General features: G+C 43.7%; 1 protein-coding gene across 1 annotated transcript in view; it reads left to right on the plus strand.

Moving 5' to 3' along the window:
• The window catches only part of GALNT17 (polypeptide N-acetylgalactosaminyltransferase 17), a gene marked incomplete at both ends in the record, with an annotated part of 443,002 nt that overhangs the window by 347,999 nt on the left and 70,173 nt on the right, over positions 1-24,830 (plus strand). Inside the window, one exon of the mRNA XM_082671029.1 lies at positions 1,646-1,763. Within this exon, the coding sequence (XP_082527155.1) occupies positions 1,646-1,763 (118 nt within the window). The remainder of the gene's footprint in view (positions 1-1,645; positions 1,764-24,830) is intronic.

Here is a 24,830-nt window from a genome sequence, read left to right on the forward strand (position 1 = left end):
GGACGTTAAGGTCAAAGTCAAGCTCAGGATCTGGAGGAGCGGACGAGGATCGAACGTTGAGGTCTACAGTTCAGCTCAGGAGCCTCCCACCGGAGAGCTTCCCGGCGGCCCCAGTGGAGTTTAACGGGGCCTCCCGCATGAGACGTCTGTTTTCGCCCGGGAAAGCATCTGAACAGCATTTCTGGCGTTTGGCAGTCTGGGCGTTTGCCGGCTCCTTCACGAAGCCATTTCTGAAGAGTGCAGTGAAGCAGAAAGGCTAAAATGAAGGGCTTTGCAGTTGGCAGGGTCCTGACCTCTACTCTATGATTCATGCCAGGTCGCGAGCTCTCCGCGGGCTTCGGCTGGAGAGGTCCTACCTCCTTCACACGACCATGGATGTTTTTAAGTGAGAGAGTGTGTGAAATGTGCTTTGCCTTTATGCTTGAGTTGTAGTAATGACTCGATAAATGGCTGCGATAATCATAGTAATAATAATAACTTAGTTGCTTGAACGCAGGAAGTATGTCGTGTGTTTCTTTACCCCCTACGGCACCAGTAAAATGCCTTAGAGGCGGCTTCTTCTCCTCCCCCTCCTTCAAGTGAGATACAATTGACACATAACACTGTGTAAGTTTAAAGTATACAGCATGTTGACTTGATCTGTGTATTGCAATAAGATAGCCACTGTAGCATTAGCTAACGCCCCTAACAGGTCACATAATTATCGTTTCTTTTTGTGATGAGAATATTTAAGATCTACTCTCTTGGCAACTTTGAAGTATATAAATACTGTATTTTTTTTTAATATTTTATTTATTTAGGCTGCATGGGGTCATAGTTGTGGCACAGAGGATCTTTTAGTTGCGGCATGAAGGCTCTTAGTTGTGGCATGTATGTGGGATCTAGTTCCGCAAACCCAGGCCCCCTGCATTGGGAGTGCGGAGGCTTACCCACTGGACCACCAGGGAAGTCCAGTATTCTTTTTACTTTTTTTAATAAATTTATTTATTAATTTATCTATTTTTGGCTGCATTGGGTCTTCGTTGCTGCGCACAGGCTTTCTCTAGTTGAGACGAGCGGGGGCTTCTCTTCATTGCAGTGCGCAGGTCTCTCACGGCGGTGGCCTCTCCCGTTGCACGGCCTCCAGGCGCACGGGCTTCAGTAGCTGTGGCTCACGGGCTCCAGAACGCAGCCCCAGCAGTTGTGGCGCACAGGCCCAGCCGCTCCGTGGCATGTGCGATCCTCCGGGACCAGGGGTCAAACCTGTGTCCCCTGCGTGGGCAGGCGGACTCCCAACCACTGCGCCACCAGGGAAACCCCAAGTCCAGTATTCGCAACGGTAATCACAGTGCTGTGCATTAGATCCCCAGAACTTGTTTATCTTCTAACTGCAACTTTAGACCCTTTGACCAACATCTCCCCAATTCCTCCACCCCCCAGCCTTTGGTAACCACCAATCTACTCGTTGTTTCTATGATTTGACTTTTTTAGATTCCACATATAAGAGAGTTCTACAGTATTTGTCTTTCTCTGACTTGTTCCACTCAGCATAACGCCCTCAAGGTCCATCTGTGTTGTTGCAAATGTCAGGATTTCCTTTTCTCGCGGCTGAGTAATATTCGCATGTACGTATCACATGACTGTTGCCTCTTTCTCCCTCCCGCAGAACGCCAGCCATGATTGGCTGCTCGTTTGTGGTCAACAGGAAGTTCTTTGGTGAAATTGGTCTTCTGGACCCTGGGATGGATGTGTATGGAGGAGAAAATATCGAACTTGGAATCAAGGTTTGTGTCATGGCATCCTTTCCTCTTAGTCTGTTTGTGTTTGTGAGTAGAACTGCCTGGTCATTTTTGCTGTGTATTTGAAGCTTCTTTAGCTGGTGAATGACAGAATCCTTCATCCCACTTCTGTTCCTAAAGATGTTCCAGCAGGGTTGTCACCCCTCCTCAGACTGGGGGAGACCTGGCCTTCGCCCCTCGAAAGGTTGAACAATTTGTTCATGCCTGGGCGACCCAATCTGGACATTAGCTAGAGAATTTGGTCCCCACTCCCATCCAGTTTCACTCTCTCCTTAAATTTTTCTTAAAATTAAATCATCTCCTTAAATTAGAATTTACATGCTACATGTTTTGACAATTCATGTACATCATAGAGTCATAAGATGCCAGAGGAGAGAAGGACCATGTTCTGTGGGACTCTCCCATTTCTCAGAAATGCTTCTACGGAGGATAATGGGAGTGGGGAGAGGAAGAAGACACAGAATGGCCTCTTGCTGGCCCCCCATTGAGATCCGCTCCACTGCTGGATATTTCAGACACTGGGTATTGCTTAAGATTCTGTTTGAAAGATGAAGTTCACCGTAAACAAAAAGTTGGACAAATTGATGCATTCCAACCTCTTCACTTTAGTGAATGAACCCGAATGAGGGGTGTGGATGGGGGACACCTGGTAACCGCTTAACTGGTACGTCCTCCTCCATACCGCAAAGAGGGGGGTCCTGGGGGATGATGCCCAGCTGGGGTCTCTGTGTCCCCACTGCTCCCTGTCCTGAGCTTGTGCATTCCTGAGCCCCTGGGAAGTAGGCTTGTTGGAAACGACTCAGGACACAACTGTAAGGTTTAAGTTTATTGAATTTCTTCCTCCTTCCGCTGCTGGAATCTCCTTCTTGTTCTAGCCAGGCAAGTACCCAGTACCTAGTGCAAGTACTCCAGTCAAAGCCTGCTCTCTGTGTCAGATTTCACTCGTTATCCCTAACTGCTCAGGACCTTTAAGACACTGCACTGCCCCCTCCTCTACACTTGAGCCCCCTTCGTGGAATGGAAGGCTTCACGTCCTCATGATGTAATGAACGTCCAGGCTGCAGAAGCAAAGAGGATGGTGGAGACCTTCCCTGGATCCTAAAATCACTCCCTTTTGGAGACTGCAGACTCTTGCTGTGTTTTCGGTTCCAGGCTGGGTTCTTTCCTAAGTGGAATTTACATAAGATTTCTTTGAAAGTCGAGCAATTAAAAAGCCCATGAATATGTTACCCTAGCTAATATACTTGGCATTTACCCATTTGAAATTTAATTGAAGGAAAAAATTTGGGCCCAGCATGTTGAACTTGGCCTGTAACTTCAGTCTCTGCCCTGCTCCTATCTCCTCATCCCTTCTCACGCTGCTCTTTTCCTGAGCTCTCATCCGCTTCTAGCACGCCAGGGAACTGACTTATTTATTGTGCGTATTGTATTTCTCTACCTTTACTAGCTAGATTGCAAGCTTTATGGGGCACAGATCTCTGTGGGGCTCACCTTTGCATCCCAAGCATGTAGAACCATGCTTAACACATGGCTCAGTAGGTATCTGTTAGACTGATGACTGAATGCCTATGAGGACCCAACATGCGTAGAAGCAGCGACATCATGGAGACAAGCCCGATGGTGAAATGGGAGGTGATAACTTGTCCAGGTACTTATTTGTGAAAGGAAGGAGCTGAAGGCAGCCCTGCATTGAGATGGTTAAACTTCTTAAATTTTTTATAAATTTTATGATAGTTTATAAAATTTTATGTATATAATATGTATACAATTATTAAAATTTATAATAATTTATTAATTTTAATAATTTAATACTTTTATTAAGGGAGATTTGAATGTCTCTATATGCTGTGAGAAGGAACCCAGTGGAGGGTCAGACGTCACCAACAGAGGGGAGAACAGGATGAGGGAGCACTGTCCCTCCGGAGGCAGGGGCACAGGTGGAGGGGTTATGGGCACAGGAGGGCCCCCAGATTTTATTGCAGGGGCAGGCTGCGCTCCGGGGAGAACAGAGGTGGTGACCGCGGAACCCACTGATAAGGCTTTCTAGGATGTTGGTCTCCCCATGCTTGCACAGCAAAGGTCTGGGTGCCAGGCTCTGCCAGGCTCCATGTTGATGACAGTGACAGTCCTTCGTGGCTACCCGATCCCTGCAGGAGGGGAGGGGCTTGTGAGTCTTGGCCCTGCAGCAGCACAGCCTAGTAGAGCACAGCCCCTGTGCCATGAGCTAAGGGCCCGTGAGGTCCGCTCTGCATCTCCATGTGGCAGGCTGGAGCCATGGGGCCCAGAGCCTGCTCTCTGACTTGTCTTCTCTGGGGTAGCTCCGTGTCTGGCTGTTCTCCACGCGTCTTTATGTAAGCATCCGATGGATGGGGCTCGGATCCCACCCTCATGCAATCACTTGCCTCTTATCCCGGGCACGTCCGGCATCCACGCTGGACATTTGGGAATGTTTATGCCTCTTACTTCCCATAGACCGTGTCATCCCATGACCTACGAGCTGACTCTCCACGGAAGCTTTGGTTTTCTGCTGATTCTCAAAGCAGGAATTGACTGCTGTTGGTACCCTAAGGGCCAAGGCCTGGGTCCAGGGTCCACGTAGCCACCATTTACACAGTAGTCTGTGTTCTTAAGGTGTGGTCCCTGACCAGCGCATCCACGTCACCTGGCCCTTGTTACAAATGCAGGTTCTCGGGCCCCATCCTACACTTACTAACACTCTGGGGTGGTGTCCAGCAACCTGTGTTTTAATAAGCCTTCCAGATGATTCTGTTACACACCCAAATTTCAGAGCCCCTGATCTACACCCAACCATAGCCGGCTTCCTGGCAAACACGTATCTATTCTCAGAAACGAGCCCAGGTGAGAGTCCACATGCTTCAAGGCCCACCTTGAAAAATACATTATTAAGAAAGCCATCCCTGCTGCTTGAAAAAACTCAGAGCTTATGTAATATGTGTACACATACATACACATATATAATTATATAAAGTGTACACACATACATTATATAAATTAACCTATAATAACCTGTAAGAAATGACACAAAATTCTATGCTTTAGTTAAGTGGGGAAATTTTAATATGAGACCACATCTTTGTAATTTCTTTGACTAAGAAATAGGTCCATCTGTGATCTAACTATTCTCTAACATTTTTCATTACTTTTTAATTCCATCCTCAGTAGTTAAAGAACAGGAAGAATAGAAAGTCTCACTGTGGTTCAGGGAAATAAAAACAGTAGGGTTTACTCTAGGGCTATTGTTTGTATGAAAGGCAAGCTTGCCTGTGACCAAAACAGTCGATACAGTAGAGGGGAAAAAAAAGCTTTCCAGGGCTGAGAAAATAAATGAGATCAGAAATTGAAAGGTTTCATCTTGTTCTGAGTAACATTAATCAGAAACCATTAACGAGGCATGTTATAGTAACATGTCTAAATGGTAAGAGGAAAAAAAATTCTCCGAGGAGAAAAGACCAGATAGATTACTTTTAAGTGGTATAAAATCAGATGGCTTCAGGTTTCTCCAATATATCCATCTGCTCTGGGAAGAAGAGGCACTGTCTTATTCTGAGCTCTCATATAAGAGCGTGACATACACCACTACGGAATCCTGTCTGGCAGCTAATCTGAAAGGAAGGCGATAGAAAGATGCTGTCAGATCCTCAAGCCACCAGAAAAGGTCTTAGCTCACCATGAATCTCAAGAACTGAATAAAAGGCAGAATTCCTATGTGTGTACATTGTTGTTGAAAATATTGTCGAGACCAGCATTTGAAGGACTGCCTCCTTCAAAGGGCTTAGAAATTATGGGCTGTCTGGGGTGGCCTAAGTCCCAGGGCTCCAGATGAACATGGAATCTCCCTCTCCCACTCTTTGCCCCATCTCTTGTTCTTTTTTTTTCTTTTTCTTTTTTTTTTTTGCTCCCGATCTTGTGTCTTGTCTCTGACAAGCTGGTGGTATAATTCAGTGTGAGTCCAAAGGCCTCATAATCAGGGGGGCTGATGGCATATACAGTCCTGGTCTGACTCTGAAAGTTCAAGAATCAGGAGTACTGATGTCTGAGAGTGAAGATGGATAACTCAGCCCAAGTAGAAACATGAAACAGCTCTGAAAAGTGCTGTTGACTGATGCTCTGATCCCCACCCCAGCCACTCCTCTGTCCATGGGCTTTGGGACTCATCACCCAGCATCCATTTTAACGTGAAGGCTCCTCCCTGCCCTCTATCAGACCCTTGACTCAAAATCCCCAATGTCCAGAAGCCTCTTGTGCCCTTTGTCTTCCATTTGGAACTCTTGGGCTTAAGTCTGCTCTATCTATTGGATGTTGTGATTTGGATAATGGTCACTCCTGGAGGTGACCAAACCATCAGTTCTGTCTCGTTTTCCTAATCCTTAGACTGTATGAGTCTTTGGTTCTTCCTTCCCTACTGGCGTTGGTCATCTCTGGCTATGGGAAGGTCTTCATAGTGCAGGGTTAGAGTATACCTGTGATAAAATTCAGAGCGAAAGTCCCTGGTCTCGTGTAGATAGAATAGGCTTTGGGATTTCACCGACTGGTCTTTAATCTGGGTGCATCTATTTCAGGTGGCCAACAGTTCAGATGAATGCTTCTGGATATAACGGGGAGCCTTCTCTGCTCTAGCAGACGCTTTTTCTAGGGAGACCACAGTAGACAGACACGGTCCCTATCTCCATGAAGTTTATAGTCAGGCAGAAAAACCATTCATTTAATAAGTAATTACCAATGGGATGAGTGTGAAAAGATAGGACAAGGGGAGAATAGAGGAGAAGATAACAGGGGAATATATGCTACTCTAGGGAGTTGGGAAGCGCCTCCCTAAGGAGACGATGTTGAAGACTTGAAAAATATGTTGAATTTAGATAGGCCAAGAAGGTGTGGAAGTGGAGTGTAAGAGTAAAAGAATATTCCAGGCAGTTTTGGTCGTATGAGATGATTAAGTTGTAGAGATCTGTTAGACAGCATAGTACTTATAGTTAACAATGCATTGCATACTTAAAATGTTGCTAAGACGGTAGATCTTATGTTGTGTTCTTTTCAAAACAGGTTTGTTTGTTTGTTTGTTTATCTATTGAGATATAATTGACATACATCACTGTGTAAGTTTAAGGTGCACAGTAATAATAAGTAAAGAGTGGAGGAGGAAACGTTTGGAAGTGATGTGTATGTTTATAGCATAGATTGTGGTGATGGTTTACCAGGGGTATACTTATCTCCAAACTCAAGTCGTATACGTTAAATATGTACAGCTTTTTAATGTCAATCATGCCTCAATAGACTGGTCTTAAAAAGAAAAAGGATATTTCAGGCAGAGAGAAAAGCATGTGCAAACGTTTGGAATTCTGGGAAGGAAATATATTCTGGGAACTGCGAGGCGTTCCAGGTGGCTGGAGCAGGTAAAGGGAGAGGGAAATATGTTAGATGTAGTGGCAGCAATCTAGTGGCATTAGATTATGCAAGACTTGTAAACAAGAATTTGGCTTTCTCTTAAGGACCACTGTGGACATTTTGAAAGAAAAAAAAAAAGACATATGCGATATAAGAGACATATATCTGTGTGTGTGTGTGTATCTACACATAGTCCCATGTTTTACCCATAACCCAGATCCTCTGGAGGCATCTAAGGGGAGCGAGGTTATCAGAATTTTTTTTTTTTAATAAGAGGACCATTATGACTGCCGTGTGGAGAATGGATGATAAAGCTGGATGGACTCAGAGGAGGGGCAGTGAGAGAGCCTGGACTATGGTTGGGGCAGTGGGAGAGAAATGGACAAATTCAGAAGGCAGAATAGACAGGATCTGAGGATTGAGTGTACAGAGGGGATGAAGGGAAGCAGGGGTCAAGGCTGACTCTCAAGTCACTAGCTTGAACAATTGGGAGCTGCTGTTCTCTGAGATGAGAAGCACCGTTGGAGGGTGCCTGGGAGAAGGCAGAAGATGATGCTTTCTGTTTGAGATGTGGTCAGTGTGAAGTTCCTGACACTGCCCAGTTCATCCAGTAGGCAGTTGGTTGTGTGGAGATGAAGCTAAGGGTAGAGGACAAAGCTTGAGGTAGACTTGAGCATCTTTGGTACCTAGGTCATATTTGAAGTTGCCAGAGGCAACAGGTTGCATAGAGAAATGAGAAGAGGGGATAAGACAGAAGTCCAGAAAAAAAGCAACATTTAAGGTGTGGAAGGAGTGGCTGGAAAGGAAACTGAGAAGAAGGGACCCGGAATAAGAGAAAAACCAAGAGAGAGTGGATTTGAGAAGAATGTGTATACATACCCAAAGCAGGCATGGAGAGGAAGGGATGGATCTGGGCACCATTCAGGAGACATGATGAACAGGAGCTGGTGGATGATTGAACATGAGGAATGAATGAGAGGGGAGTGTGGGGTAGCTCCCCGGTTTCTGAGCAACCGGGTGGATTCACTTAGAGAACACTGGCAGAGAAGAAGGTCTGTAGGTGGGAATTCGAGAAGTTCCATTTTAGAAACATTGAGTTTGAGGAGTAACAGTCCTCTGTGACCTGGCAGTGAGATGTTGAGGGAACACAGGCATAGGACGGGGTCCCAACCAAGAGCAGGAATTGGGACGAGGTTCCAGGAGAAGTATGGGGTGTTCACCGTGCCACTCTGGGCTCCACTGGACAGTGGGGCTCAGGGTTTAGGCTGACTTATCTCTAAAGTGTATTGCCATCCTCTTAAATAAGAAAAGCTGAAAAAACACACATATGCGTATACACACCCCGCCCCCCAAACAAGCCTTCCTCAAGAGACTTTCCCAAGGACGGCCAGCAACATCATGTCAGTTTGTAGAATAAAATGGTTTCCATAGAGTTTCTAAAATCTTTAATGATAATTTTCTACTGGCTGGGAATTCCACCCCAAGTGGATGAAGGGATTAGACGATACTGCCTCTTGTTACTTTTTTTTTCCCTCAAAACAAATTGGAGAATGAAGAATTGTCATTACATTTTATGTTAACTTCTTTTATTTTTATTCAACATTTTATTATGGAAAAGTTGAAACATACACAAAAATAGAACAGTCTAATGAATCCAAATGTACAAATCATTCAGCTTCAACAAATAGCAACATTTTGCTGTGTGTTTTTCAGTTGCCGCCTCTCAGCTTTTAAAAAGCAAATCCCTAGACATCATATCCTTCTGCCTATAAAAACTCTAGAGTGCATTTCTAATATATAAAGACTTTTCTAAAGCGTAGGCTCGAAGTAAATTTACACATAGTAAAATCCATTACCAGTTCATGTTTCTCAAAAATATTTCTCAAAATTCTGTGAGATTTTCTCAGCAATGAAAACAACAACAAATGCGATTTGTAGACCTTTCCAAACAAGGTCTACAAATTGCATTTGGTTGATATGCCTCTTTTGAGTTTTTTTAATTTTTAATTGAAATAGAGTTGATTTACAATATTGTGTTAGTTTCATGTGTATAGCAAAGTGATCCAGTTATATATAATTTCAGGTTCTTTTCCATTATAGGTTATTACAAGATATTGAATAGAGTTCCCTGTGCTATACAGTAAATCCTTGGTGTTTATCTGTAATATATAGTGGTGTGTGTCTGTTAATCCCATACTCCTAATTCATCCCTCCCCACCCAGATTCCTCTTAAGTATCTTTTCATCTAAACATTTCCCCTCACCTTTGTTATTCTCGCGTCATTCATTTACTGAAGACGCCAAACCATCTGTCTTGTAAAATTTTGCACGATCTGGACTTGACGGATTGATTCCACTTAATGTCTTCGACATGTTCCTCTAATCTCCATCTTCTCTAAGCCGTATTCGATCTAGAAGGTTGATTAGACTCAGTTTCCTTCTTTCTAGCCCTTCCTTCTTTCCCACAAGAACACTTTAGGTGATGCTGTAAACTTCTTATCACATCACATTAGGAGATGCATACCATCTGGTTGTCTGGATTTTAGTGATGTTAAGATTCAACAGTAGGTCCATGTGTTTTCAGACTGATTTATCCATTATAAAATTCCCCACTCAACCTTTCACCTAATGGTTTTAGCAGCCACTGATGATCATTGCCCAGATCCATTGTTTCATTAGGGCTTACGAAATGGTGATTTTTTAATTTTACCTTCATCCTGCGCCTCTAAGCCGTAATTCTACTAAAAATGAACTTAACCTCATCAACTATTTGGATACTCTGAAATATAGTTGAAATAGGAAAGGCCGGATAAATGCTTGCTTCTTTCCTTTTATTTAAACAGTTTTAGAATATTGATTTGGTGCTATAGCAACCTCCAAAGGTGACCAATAGGCTCTTTTCCAGTAGTGTTATTTTTTTTAAATATATTGGAGAACGGACTTGAGGACACGGAGAGGGGGCAGGGTAAGCTGTGACAAAGTGAGAGAGTGGCGTGGACATATACACACTACCAAACATAAGGTAGATAGCTAGTGGGAAGCAGCTGCATAGCACAGGGAGATCAGCTCCGTGCTTTGTGACCACCTAGAGGGGTGGGATAGGGAGGGTGGGAGGGAGACTCAAGAAGGAGGAGATATGGGGATATATGTATACATATAGCTGATTCACTTTGTTATAAAGCAGAAACTAACACACCATTGTAAAGCAATTATACTCCAATAAAGATGTTAAAAAATATATATATTTTTTTTATGTTTCTAAATCCGTTACAGTCATGATTCATTTTTGGCCCATTCTGTATGTGTTTTTATTAAAGTCCTATTTAATACAGTAAAATGCAGATTTTCAGTCTTCAGTCTGATGGGTTTCACAGTTACATACATCCCAATAATCACCTCCCCAGACATGATATTGAACATTTCCTTTGCCTGAGAAAGTCCCTCGTTGCCACTTTCCTATCTTTTCTCTCTACTCCCCTACACCACCCGCTCCAGGCAACCATTTTCTGATTTTTATCACCATAGGCTAGTTGTGTCTGTTCTAGAACTTCCCATAAATGGAATCAAACCTTATATACTCTAATCTTTTAACTAATGAATGTTTCTGAGATTCCTCCATGTTGTTTTTATTTCTGAGAAGTACTCCATTGTGTGAAAATATGATCATTTGTATATTCAGTGTTTTGCTCAAGGATAGTTGGGTTCTTTCCAATTTAGGACTGTTATGAACATACATGTTAAAGTCTTTTTTGGACATATGTTTAGATTTTATTGGGTAAGTACATAAGAATTTAATAGCTAGAATGTAGTGAAGATGCATGTTTCACTTTTTAAGAAATGGTCAGACAAGTGTCTAAAGTGTTTGTACCATTTTCCCCTCACGCCACCATTATATGAGAGGTCCAGGTGTCCACATCTTTGCCAGTATTTGGTATTGTCAGTATTTATTTTAACGAATCCAGTAGGTTTAAAGTGGTACCTCGATGTGGTTTCCTTGATAGCTGATGATGTTGAATATCTCTTGTGCCTATGGATAATTTGCACATCTTCTTTTGCCCATTTTTAACCATTGTGTTGTTTATTTTTATTGTTTATTTGTAGGGATTCATTATACGTGTTCTGGGTATGATCTTTTTTTTCAGATATACATACTGTGAATATTTTTCTCTAGTCTATGGCTTCTTTATTCATTTTCCACTATATTTTCTTCTGGAAGCTTTATGGTTCTAGCTTTTACCTTTGGGTCTATGAGCCATACAGCCCTGAAGAAAACAAAAGAGAATATCTTGAGGTAGGCAATACTTTTTGGACTGGGTACAAACAACATTAACAGTTTTTTAACAAAGTGATCAATTGGATTTAATCAAAATTTAAAATTTCAGCTCATCAAAGCATAACCTTTAAAAATGTATAGGCAAGCCACACACTGGGAGAAGTATATCTGACAAAGGAATCTTATCCAGATTCTATATAACACAAGCTAAAAGTCAAGACTAAAAAATGGCAAAACACCTGAACAGCCACTTCGCAGAGCTTCCTTGCTTTCTGGCCCAAGAGATTCCAGACTTGTCGCATATATTTTATGTCTCAAACCTGGAATCAGCCATTACTCTAAGGATCCCCGATTCCTTCTAGTGGGAAATTAGAGACCAGAGTCTTGTCAGTGAAGGTGCTCGCTGCTACTGGATTGTTATCTTGTCTGAGACTTTTCAAAAAAGCTGGACAAGACTGACTTTTTTAGAAAGAGAAATGTAAGTCGTTCTTTCATACGAATATTTCCAATTCAAATTTGTGATTACAGGATTTTTACTTCTTTGATTTTATACTTATCTTTCACTGAAAGGCTTATTATAATATACATAGAATGTCATATTCTTATTGACATAATTTCTTATTTGCTTTATTCTACTGTATATATTATATATGTATGTATATATATTCAAAATAAGAATGCCAGCTAACAAGTTGACTGAATGAAATTCGGTGTTTCTTTATGGTTTATTTTGTTCTTAGAATGTATTCCACTAGTCATGTGTGGTCAATGCTCTGTGTTTTAAAGGTATTTGAAATCATTTTTCTCTCTGTGGTTATGCCACCTCCTTGATATAGGATGTTAGAGTCAAATGACAATGAACAACAAAATTTACTTTTCTAAAAAATTTTGCTGAGGTTACAAGTCAGTTGACGACTTATTTGACCTGAAGTTTCGGCTATTTTTTAAGATTTTTTTTTGTTTTTTTTGTTTTTTGCGGTACGCAGCCCTCTCACTGCTGTGGCCTCCCCCGTTGTGGAGCACAGGCTCCAGACGTGCAGGCTCAGCGGCCATGGCTTACGGGCCCAGCCACTCCATGGCATGTGGGATCTTCCCGGACCGGGGCACACCCGTGTCCCCTGCATCAGCAAGCAGACTCTCAACCACTGCGCCACCAGGGAAGCCCAAGACTATGTTTTTTAAGAGCAGTTTTAGGTTCACAGCAAAATTGACAGCACAGTAGAGAGATTTCCCCACAGATACATAGCCTCTCCCATTATAACATCCCTGACCAGAGTGGTACACGTGTTACAGTAAATGAACCTACACTGACACATCCTAATCACCCAAAGTCCATAGTTTACATTATGTTTCATTCTTGCTGGTGTACATTTTACAGGTTTGGGCAGTGACAGGTGTCCATCCTTGTAGTGTCATACACAGTACTTTCACTGCCCTAAAATTTTACTGTGCTCCACCTACTCATCCCTCCCACCCACCCCCAGCCCCTGACAACCACTGATCTTTTTACTGTCTCCATAGCTTTGCATCTTCTGACATGTCTATTTGTAATTGTACAGTATGTAGCCTTTTCCGATTGGCTTCGTTCACGTAGTAATTTGCATTTAAAGTTCCCCCATGTCTTTTCGTGACTTGGTTGCCCATTTCTTTTTAGTGCTGAATAATATTCCGTGGTTTGGATGTACCACAGTTGACTTATCCATTCCTCTACTAAAGGATATCTTGATTGCTTCCAAGATTTGGAAATTATGAATAAAACTGCTATACGTGCCTGTGTGTAATTTTGGCAACACTGTATAATCATAGCAGCATGGGCCAAGCCCTCTGTTTTTAGGCTGATTTCTACCCAGCACCTTCTCAGGCTTTTGGTTCTGTGATGTCCAGCAACCCACACTGCCAGAGGAGCTGCAAGTCTGGACTGCTGCTTCACGTGGATTCATTTTGTGTATAAATCTGTCCCAGCCCACCTTCACTGTGGCTGAGCTCATGTGTCTGATTCACCGGGGGCTCTAGGATTGTTACTGTTGTTAAGAGTATTGGAAAAAAAAATTCAAAAACTGCCAAGCATAAAAAAAAATACTCCTCCCTCCCCCTCCCCTGCAAAAAAGCATCATATTGATTGTCAGAGCTAAATTAAATCATTGCATACCAAAGCTAAACCAGGGCCTTCGCTGGTGGTGCAGTGGTTAAGACGCTACGCTCCCAATGCAGGGGGCCCGGGTTCGATCCCTGGTCAGGGAACTAGATCCCACACGCCTGCCACAACTAAGAGTTCGCATGCCACAACTAAGGAGCTGGCGAGCCGCAACTAAGGAACACACCTGCCACAACTAAGAGCCGGCACAACCGTAAATAAATAAATAAACAAAGCTAAACCACAGAGGAAAAATTACCCATATAGGGGTAAAGACAGGACCCCAAAAATTCTGAAAGTGGGCAGAGAACGTCAGGAAACACCTACACCATCATCAATAAGTAGAGGGACACCAGGGAGAAGAGAAGGGAGGCCCTGGTGAGAAGAACCCACAGGCTTGACCTTCTCTATAACCTTCACTGTTGCAATACTTTTTTGCACCACAGTTAGTCTATATTCAGTTAGTCTGTACTCGGTGCTTAAGAAGAAATTCGGGCATTTCCCACAAATGCCATGACGTTTAAATGGGAGAGAGAAACAATAATATCTGCTGTTGGTTGGCACTAACATTGGGCCAGACACTGTGCCCATAGGCACTTTACAAACATTAGGTTATTCAGTCCCCATGAGAATCCTGTGAATTAGTCATTATCGATGCCATTTTACGGATGACACTGGGATTGTTAGGAGGCAAGCAATTTGTCCAAGATCTTACAGCTGATAAATGGAAGAGCCAGAAGTCAACCCCAATTTGTCTGACTCTAAAGCTCTCTGAGGTTTTCGCTCACCTATTGCTTAGAATATTTATTCATCCAGAGCGCTGCATCCCTCCACCCTGTGAATGGAGGTGACAACACTGCTGATTACGTAATGATGTCATCATACAGTAGGTGCTCAAGATGTTGGTTGTCTATAATACATATCATAAAGTACTTCCATTTGCAATAAATTCAGTGCTCATAATTCCTGTGTAGACACCCAGATAGACACGAAGCCCATCCACCTCTATCATGTAATACACTATCTCATATATAGAGAACTGTACTTATGCAATAAACAAAAACGTGTTTGAAACAGCATGAAATTGGATTTCCTCATCCATAAATTGTGTGATATTTATGTGTAAGTTATAGTTTGAGAACCGGAACCACGATGTTGATATTTTTATAAATGGTGTCTAATGGATTTCTATTAAGGGGAGATATATTTGCCTTGCTGAAATGTATTATCATAATAGCCAAGCCATCTACTCTACCACTGGAAAATATTGTGGTGTTCCATCTGGAATTTCACTTGCCTGCTCCCAGACTGCCAGATCTATTGTCAATTACTGTAGGCATCTGTGAGTTATTTATAGGAAGCATTCATCTATTTTTACAACTCTGAAACGTTTGTCACTCTCATTCATCTCCCTGGGAATAAAGCAGTAATTTGATTCTCTATAAATGTGAACCTGAATTTACACCATCCTCTCCAGTTAAGACTGTAGTGATGTGGGTGGTCTATAGCTCTGGGTTTCTGGGGCGGGAGACTGGAAGGTAGCATCCTTGCCTGGTGTGTTTGTTGCCATTTTCTACTATTTCTACACGAAAGGGGGTGGGAATCAACCTGTCCCTCTTCTACAATATTTAGGGCACAATTGTCTCGTTCCCTGTACCATGTAGGCTTGTGGAATGCCATGCCACAAAGAACAGCCACCAGGATCCTGAGCCACTGCATTCAGCCCAGGATCCAGTAGTGGGGTGGATATCTGCAAACATGGGCCTTGGGCACTGCGATGTGCTCAGCTTTCAGGAAAACTGCCACTGCAAAGTTTTTAGGGCTTCAACAGGAAAATAGTTGAATGTCTGGGGGCCTCTCAGATATTTGCTGTCGTGCAGAGAGCCAGTTGGACAAACCCAGGTTATCCATCCTTGGCATCCCATCTGTTGGCCCGTTGAAGGAGAGCTTGCCTGAGAAACGTCAGTGTTTTATCCGCTCTTCCCTTGCTGAGGTGCCAAGGAGGGAGCCATCCTTAGTCAGCTGCCTGGGGTCCTATGGAACCAAGGCTGTTTGGGCCTAGAAATCTGATGCTTCCAGGGTCAGGGAAGTGGGCAGTGGGAAGAGAGCTTGAATAATCACTAAAATGAGAACATAAGGGGCATGAGGAGGAATCGGGGCTGGAGTGTGTGGCCAGAGGATTGGAGAGCTGGGAAGACCAGAGGGAGAAATGATGGACCGGGCAAGCAATGTGGAGAGAAATCCTGGAGGAGTACCGGAGACAGGTGGGTTCCAGCGCCCTGGGCTGTCTCCCTCACGCATTCTTCAGCAGGATGCTTGCGTGGGCTGGCTGCACTGAAAGGCCCTCAGAATAGGGCAACCCTTCACTCAGCTGCAGTCCCCCCTGAGGGAGCCGGGTTCAAGCATGAAAGCACCTCTGACATCTCTTTATCATGTTCTGAAAATGGAAAGTTTGTGCCAGAGACTCTTCCCAGATGGAACCATTTGTCCTTAAAGATCATTTCCTAAGTATTACATACCAGCCTAGCTCAGCAAAGAAACTCTTTGTTTATGCTAATGGCCTTTATTTTTGTGGAAGCTCTTATTTAAGCCAGTTAGTTTTGGGGAAAGAAGTCTAAGTGGACATATGGTGAGTGGATTTGCCGAAGGTTACCCTCAGCTTTGAAGCCACCATTCGTCCACGTGCAAAATGCCATGTAGGGGCACATCTTCCAGGGACAGCCACGCATAGCCACTGTCTGCTTCACCGAGCATGAAACGGCACCTCGTTTGACTATTTTGTAATTAATCCCCTCCCCGCTTTGGAAAATCTAAAAGGGAAATATATTGTGCATTTGACAACGCCATAAATTTTAAAGTACTCACGCTTAGAAATACATCTATATGTTTCCTCTACGTGACAGAAATGGGAGGCATTAAAACCTCACATATGTTTTCTGACTGGCATTTAGAGTCTTTTTAACCTTTTGGTGACACATTCACATTCCACTCCTCCTACAAGAACAACCATGTAGGATATTACAAAGGTCCATTCTATTGATGCAAAGAGGCCAAAAGAATGTGCAGATTTCAGTGAAAGGTTATCATTTTCTTTTAAAAATGTTTTTTACCTCCCCTGATGCTCATACCAAGTTCTCCTGTTTTGCTCACCCAGAAAATCAGCCAGTCCTTTGGGCTTAGAATGGTTATGGCAAATTTGGGGCTCTTTTTTGGAAAGTTATCAAAGATAAATTAGCCCAGAGGCAAGATGCTCAGTCTTCTTAAAGAACTGGCAGCTATGACAAACTCTAGTAAAGCTGTTAAGAAGAGATCTGTATCCAGGCAGGAAAGTGGGAGGCACAACTTCTTAAGATCCAGATGATGGAAGAGTTGGATGGGCTTGAGGGAGTTGGTTGATGTTCCAGTTCTATTTGCATAGAAAATAGCCCCAGGGAATTCCCTGGTGGTTCAGTGGTTAGGACTCCACTGCAGGGGGGCCGGGTTCAATCCCTGGTCGAGGAACTAAGAGCCCGCAAGCCATGTGGCACAGCCAAAAAAAAAGAAAGTAGCCCCCAAATGAGCGGATTAAAATAGTAGCCATCATTTCATCATCTCTCCTGTGAGTGGGGAATTCAGACAGGGCACAACGTGTTGTGAGACGAATTATGCCCCCCTTCCCCAAGAGATGTTGAAGTCCTAACTTCCGGTACCTGGGATTGTGGCCTTGTTTGGAAATAAGGTCTCTGCAGATGTAATCAAGGTAAAATGAGGTCATTAGGGCCGGCCCTCATCCGGTATGACCGGTGTTCTGCTGAGAAGAGGCGAAGACACAGACACGTCGTGAGAACATCTTGTGACAACAGAAGCAGATATTGGAGCGATGCAGCTGCAAGTCAGAGAATGCCAAGGAACACGGAGAACTGATGGCCAAGGAAGGGCTCAGAGAGAGCACGGTCCTCCCAATACCCTGGTGGACTTCCAGACTCCAGAACTATAGAAAATACATTTCTGTTTTCAGCCCCCCAGTCTGAGGTCTTCATCACAGCAGTCCAAAGAAACTAATACGTGTATTGTGGGGATGGTTTGTCTCTAGTCCACCCTGCCTGGGGCCTTAGCTAGAAAGACTTACAGGATGGGAGTTGGAACCATCTAGAATATTCAGGCACATGTCTGGCAGCTGGTGCTGGCTTTTAGCTGTCTCCTGAGCTTGGCTCCCAGGTAGGACACCTCCACATGGCTCTCCAGGTCGTCTCCCGGGTGGGCTGGTTTGGGCACCTTCTCAACATGATGAGACTAAGCATCTCAAAAGAGCCCAATGGAAGTTGCATCACCTTTTATGACCTTGCCACCCAAGTCACCCAGTGTCATGTCTACTGTAGTCACAATTCAGGGGAAGCCTGGGGTTCAGAAGGAGGGGACATAGACCCCACTTCTGGACGGGCAGAATCACATTACAAAAGAGCATGTGGAATGGAAGAGATGGTTGTGGCAATTTTGGGGGAAATATAATCTACACGTTGGAGAATGTTTTCCACTTCCTCTTGGGTGGATTAGACATCCACCATCCAATGGCAGGGGGCTGAGATAGTCTCTTCAGTCTCTCCTCCCTCCCTTCCCCTGTTGACTCTGCCAGCTCCTTTATGGGTTATCCCTGCTGCCACGTCTGGTTCTTGCAACCTTGGTCTGGTCTTCCACCCTAGAAGGAGTTACATTTAGTCCAATAGGCATGTCTGGAGTCCTGCATGCAAGAAAGTGAGCTAAGTGTCGCATCAGGCCCCGTGTTGGCAGAGAGGGGAAAGGTTGCAGGCTGGGAGGACTTGCGGTGATGGAGAACAGTGATGGGTGTGCAGCTGACCGCGGTACAGGCCAGATGTGATTTAGTGCTGCATGTCACATGGAAGCAAAGTGGTGGGGAATCAGGAGATCGAAAGAGGGTTCCTGGTGGAGGTGGTGAAGATTGGTTCCATTTCTGGGTCCCCCTATGACAGGTGCTGCAAGACTGCCTTGCAGGACAAGGTGGGGCCTGCGGGTCTCTGCCCCTGACGTCTCTCTGTGCCCCTCAGACTCCTCACCTGCTCCCGTGATCCCTCCACTCTGCTGTAACCGCACCTCAGCTTCATTTCTTACTCTGACAGAAGACACAGTTTTCCAATTCAGAGAAGGCAGGAACCGCCCAGGTTCTAGAAGAGACTGGCCTCTCTGATAACACTGACTGAGGGCTGACTGCCTCAGAAGCAGCAAGGTGTGTCCTTAACATACTGTAGCTAAAAACTGGCTTCCTTGGTCAGCAGGGATACTGGTGACACTCACAGAATGTGTGCTGATCTCACCCACGTGGAGACGCAACAGCTGTGCTCGCCTTTTCTCTTATCTGCATTTGGTGGCAGTTTGTGGTTTCCAGGGTGACTTTGGGGTTTGTCTGGAAGCTTTTGATTCTTTTTGTATCTAGGGTGTGCTGGCACTCTGAGAGGCCTGGGGGTTTCAGGTCTCTGACATCATAGAGCTGACAGTCTGGTTGGGGGATCATACAGTAAGTAACTAAACACACACAGACAGACAGTGATGCCTTGAGATACATACGTTATAGGAAGGAAGAGCACTAAGTGCTCGGGGAAAGCACAGGGGATGGTAGGCTGTCCCCAGGGTGGTAGGCTGGGGACATTTGTGGTCAGGGAGGATCTGTCTCGGGAATGATATTGAAGATGACTGGAAGGGGGAAGGAGACAGCAGAGAACAGAATTCACAGGGCCTCGAGCTCCAGAGACAAGTGGGTTTGTTGAGCTTCAGGCAGGGATGGCTGAGCAGATCGGTCAGCGTGCAGACTGAGAGTGAAGAGGTCAGAAAGGTAGGAAGGGCCCAGATCACGTGGGGCTCCAGAGTCCACCATGCACGTTGGGTATGTGGTTCTCATTGAAGGGAGAACCACATGACCCACAACACACGTGGATGAGAGACAGAGCTAAGGGAGACGGGCCGGTCCAATTGCAGTGGAAATCCCTGATTTGCTGGTAGGGGCTTTGCTCTCTTTTATTTAAAAGGTCAGGGCTTCCCTGGTGGCGCAGTGGTTGAGAGTCGGCCTGCCGATGCAAGGTACACGGGTTCGTGCCCTGGTCCGGGAAGATCCCACATGCCGCGGAGCGGCTGGGCCCGTGAGCCATGGCCGCTGAGCCTGCGCGTCGGAGCCTGTGCTCCGCAACGGGAGAGGCCACAACAGTGAGAGGCACGCGTACCACCAAAAAAAAAAAAAAAAAAAAAGGTCAAGGCCACCCTCTGACAATCAGACTCTTTTGAGTCTCTGCAGGACGAGGGCTTGGCAGTGGTGACCAGAATTGGGGTCTCCCCGGGGCCTGGGAACCTCATTGGTGGTGAAGGTATGGTCTTCGCTAGTCCCTCTAGGAGCCCTGCCATCTTAAGAAAGGCCCTTCCACCTGTGAGAGCATCTCTGAAAGCCAGCCAGAGCCCGGCTGAATTTTAAACCTAGAACACTTCTTCTGTTGGAGGTGAGGACCCTAGAGGTCTCGAGGGTCAGAATTTCTCACCTGGACACTGTTGACATGTAAGGCTGGGTAATTATTGGTTTAGGGGGTAGCGATGCCCTGTATGTTATAGACTGTTTAGCAGCATCCCTGGCCTCTACCCCCAGTAGTGCCCACTCCTCACCAACCAAAAATATATTCAGACATTCAGACATTGCCAAATGTCCCTGGGGAGAGGGGAAGGGGATAAAGTTGGCCTTGGTGGAGAACCACTGATTTAGACCATGCCCGCTCCCTGGGGCACTGTGGCCCCCATGGGGGTAGGGGGGTAGGTAATAACACTGGTTCTTGAAGGGGGCAGGTCTTAGCTATTACAATGGTTTGTAATGCTTCAAAGGGCCATAGTAGGTACATAAACAGTATATCCGGGACTTCCCTGGTGGTCCAGTGTTTAAGACTCCATGCTTCCAATGCAGGGGGCGTGGCGTTGATCCCTGGTTGGGGAACTAAGAGCACACATGCTGCGTGGTGTGGCCAGAAATAAATAAATAAAATTAAAAAAAAAACCAAAATAACAGTATATCCATGATACTAAAATTCCATGAGAGAGGAAGGCAATTAGCAAAAAATGTCTAAAAAGACTTCGGAGGGGCAGGGGAGTAATAATAGAAAACAAGGTTGAGAAACACTGCTTTAGACCAAGGGGGAGCCATTTTTTCCGGGAGGCTATAGGACAGGAATTTGGAAATTGAAATGGGGAACCAGAGGGCAGCATGGAAGGGTCGGGCACCAGGGACCACTCATCATCACAATAGCTAACGAGAATCACTGCCCACGTGCCGGGCACTGGGTCAACTGGTTTAATACACACAAGCAATGCCACGCACCATAAAAGCTCTTATTTATTTCCCACTTTACAGCTGGGAAATGGAGGCACACACAGATTGACAGTGAACACTCAATGTCCAGAGACTGTGACCTGTGACCTGGGTCACAGCCAATTAGATTAGGAGGGTTTGCACCTTGAGGGGTAGTTTGGGATCGTGAGAGAGCAGGGAAACTCTGGGACAGGATGGAGACAGAGCTGGGAAAGGAGGAGAGGAAGGCGTGACAGTGGGGCATGAATCAGAAGAAAACTGAAATTTGAGAGATTCGATGTGAGGGAGGGAGGAGCTAAGGATCCGCAAGCATGGAATGAATCAACCTCAGAGTTCAGCGCGATCCTTCACTTGACCTTCTGCAGGTGCCTTTTCCTCCCCAGTGGCTGCAGAGATGGGTTGAAGCAGGCTTGGCTGGGCAGCTGCAAATGCATTCTTTCCCAGGCAAGGCTGGCCTTGGCCTGGCCTTTCATACCTGCTAAATAAATCAGGATGCCTCCTGACTTCCCTCTGGGCCTGTCTCAACTGACTTCTTTCTAAGCTCAAGATTTTCTTTTTTTTTTAATTTAATTTTTTATACAGCAGGTTCTTATTAGTCATCCATTTTATACATATCAGTGTATACATCAGTCCCAATCTCCCAATTCATCCCACCACCACCCCCGCCCCCCTCCGCTTTCCCCCCTTAGTGTGCATTCGTTTGTTCTCTATATCTGTGTCTCAACTTCTGCCCTGCAAACTGGTTCACCTGTACCATTTTTCTAGGTTCCACATATATGTGTTAACATGATATTTGTTTTTCTCTTTCTGACTGACTTCACTCTCTATGACAGTCTCTAGACCCATCCACGTCTCTACAAATGACCCAGTTTCATTCCTTTTTATGGCTGAGTAATATTCCATTGTATATATGTACCCCATCTTCTTTATCCATTCGTCTGTCAATGGGCATTTAGGTTGCTTCCATGACCGGGCTATTGTAAATAGTGCTGCAATGAACATTGGGGTGCATGTGTCCTTTTGAATTATGGTTTTCTCTGGGTATATGCCCAGTAGTGGGATTGCTGGGTCATATGGTAATTCCATTTTTAGTTTTTTAATGAACCTCCATACTGTTCTCCATAGTGGCTGTATCAATTTACATTCCCACCAACAGTACAAGAAGGTTCCCTTTTCTCCACACCCTCTCCAGCATTTGTTGTTTGTAGACTTTCTGACGATGCCCATTCTAACTAGTGTGAGGTGATGCCTCATTGTAGTGTTGATTTGCATTTCTCTAATGATTAGTGATGTTGAGCAGCTTTTCATGTGCTTCTTGGCCATCTGTATGTCTTCTTTGGAGAAATGTCTATTTAGGTCTTCTGCCATTTTTGGATTGGGTTGTTTGTTTTTTTAATATTGAGCTGCATGAGCTGTTTATATATTTTGGAGATTAATCCTTTGTCCGTTGATTCTTTTGCAAATATTTTCTCCCATTCTCAGGGTTGTATTTTCGTCTTGTTTATGGTTTCCTTTGCTTTCCAAGAGCTTTTAAGTTTCATTAGGTCCCATTTGTTTATTTTTGTTTTTATTTCCATTACTCTAGGAGGTGTATCAAGAAAGATCTTGCTGTGATTTATGTCAAAGAGTGTTCTTCCTAGGTTTTCCTCTAAGAGTTTTATAGTGTCCGGTCTTACATTTATGTCTCTAATCCATTATGAGTTTATTTCTGTGTATGGTGTTAGGAAGTGTTCTAATTTCATTCTTTTACATGTAGGTGTCCAGTTTTCCCAGCACCACTTAATGAAAAGACTGTCTTTTCTCCATTGTATATCCTTGCCTTTGTCGATGATTAGTTGACCATAGGTGCGTGGGTTTATCTCTGGGCTTTCTATCTTGTTCCATTGATATATATTTCTGTTTTTGTGCCAGTACCATACTGTCTTGATTACTGTAGCGTTGTAGTATAGTCTGAAGTCAGGGAGTCTGATTCCTCCAGCTCCGTTTTTTTCCCTCAAAACTACTTTGGCTATTCAGGGTCTTTTGTGTCTCCATACAAATTTTAAGATTTTTTTTGTTCTAGTTCTGTAAAAAATGCCATTGGTAATTTGATAAGGATTGCATTGAATCTGTAGATTGCTTTGGGTAGTGTAGTCATTTTCACAATATTGATTCTTCCAATCCAAGAACATGGTATATCTCTCCATCTGTTGGTATCATCTTTAATTTCTTTCATCAGTGTCTTATAGTTTTCTGCATAAAGGTCTTTTGTCTCCCTAGGTAATTTATTCCTAGGTATTTTATTCTTTTTGTTGCAGTGGTAAATGGGAGTGTTCCCTTAGTTTCTCTTTCAGATTTTTCATCATTAGTGTATAGGAGTGCAAGAGATTTCTGTGCATTTTTTTTGTATCGTGCAACTTTACCAAATTCATTGATTAGCTGTAGTAGTTTTCTGGTGGCATTTTTAGGATTCTTTATGTATAGTATCATGTCATCTGCAAACACTGACAGTTTTACTTCTTCTTTTCCAATTTGTATTCCTTTTATTTCTTTTTCTTCTCTGATTGCCATGGCTAGAACTTCCAAAACTATGTTGAATTATAGTGATGAGAGTGGATATCCTTGTCTTGTTCCTGATCTTAGAGGAAATGCTTTCAGTTTTTCACTATTGAGAATGATGTTTGCTGTGGGTTTGTTGTATATGGCCTTTATTATGTTGAGGTAGGCTCCCCCTATGCCCACTTTCTGGAGAGTTTTTATCATAAACGGGTGTTGAATTTTGTCAAAAGCTTTTTCTGCATCTGTTGAGATGATCATATGGTTTTTCTCCTTCAATTTGTTAATATGGTGTATCACATTGAATGATTTGTGTATATTGAAGAATCCTTGCATCCCTGGGATAAATCCCACTTGATCATGGTGTATGATCCTTTTAATGTGTTGTTGGATTCTGTTTCCTAGTCATTTATTGAGGATTTTTGCATCTATATTCATCGGTGATATTGGTCTGTAATTTTCTTTTTTTCTGGTATCTTTGTCTGGTTTTGATATCAGGGTGATGGTGGCCTCATAGAATGAGTTTGGGAGTGTTCCTTCCTCTGCAATGTTTTGGAAGAGTTTGAGAAGGATGGGTGTTGGCTCTTCTCTAAATGTTTGATAGAATTCACCTGTGAAGCCATCTGGTCCTGGACTTTTGTTTGTTGGAATATTTTTAATCACAGTTTCAATTTCATTACTTGTTATTGGTCTGTTCAAATTTTCTATTTCTTCCTGGTTCAGTCTTGGAAGGTTATACCTCTCTAAGCATTCGTCCATTTCTTCCAGGTTGTCCATTTTATTGGCATAGAGTTGCCTGTAGTAGTCTCTTAGGATGCCTTGTATTTCTGCAGTGTCTGTTGTAACTTCTCCTTTTTCATTTCCAATTTTATTGATTTGAGTCCTCTCCCTCTTTTTCTTGATGAGTCTGGCTAATGGCTTATCAATTTTGTTTACCTTCTCAAAGAACCAGCTTTTAGTTTTATTCATCTTTGCTATTGTTTTCTTTGTTTCTATTTCATTTATTTCTTCTCTTATCTTTATGATTTCTCTCCTTCTGCTAACTTTGGGTTTTCTTTGTTCTTCTTTCTCTAGTTCCTTTAGGTGTAAGGTTAGATTGTTTATTTGAGATTTTTCTTGTTTCTTGAGGTAGGCTTGTATAGCTATAAACTTCCCTCTTAGAACTGCTTTTGCTGCATCGTATAGGTTTTGAATCACCGTGTTTTCATCGTCATTTTTCTCTAGGTATTTTTTGATTTCCTCTTTGATTTCTTCAGTGATCTCTTGGTTATTTAGTAATGTATTGTTTGGCCTCCATGTGTTTCTGTTTTTTACATTTTTTTCCATGTAATTGATTTCTAATCTCATAGCGTTGTGGTCAGAAAAGATGCTTGGT

Source organism: Grampus griseus (assembly GCF_964374135.1).
Source record: "Grampus griseus genome assembly, chromosome: 14".
Classification (NCBI taxonomy): domain Eukaryota; kingdom Metazoa; phylum Chordata; class Mammalia; order Artiodactyla; family Delphinidae; genus Grampus; species Grampus griseus.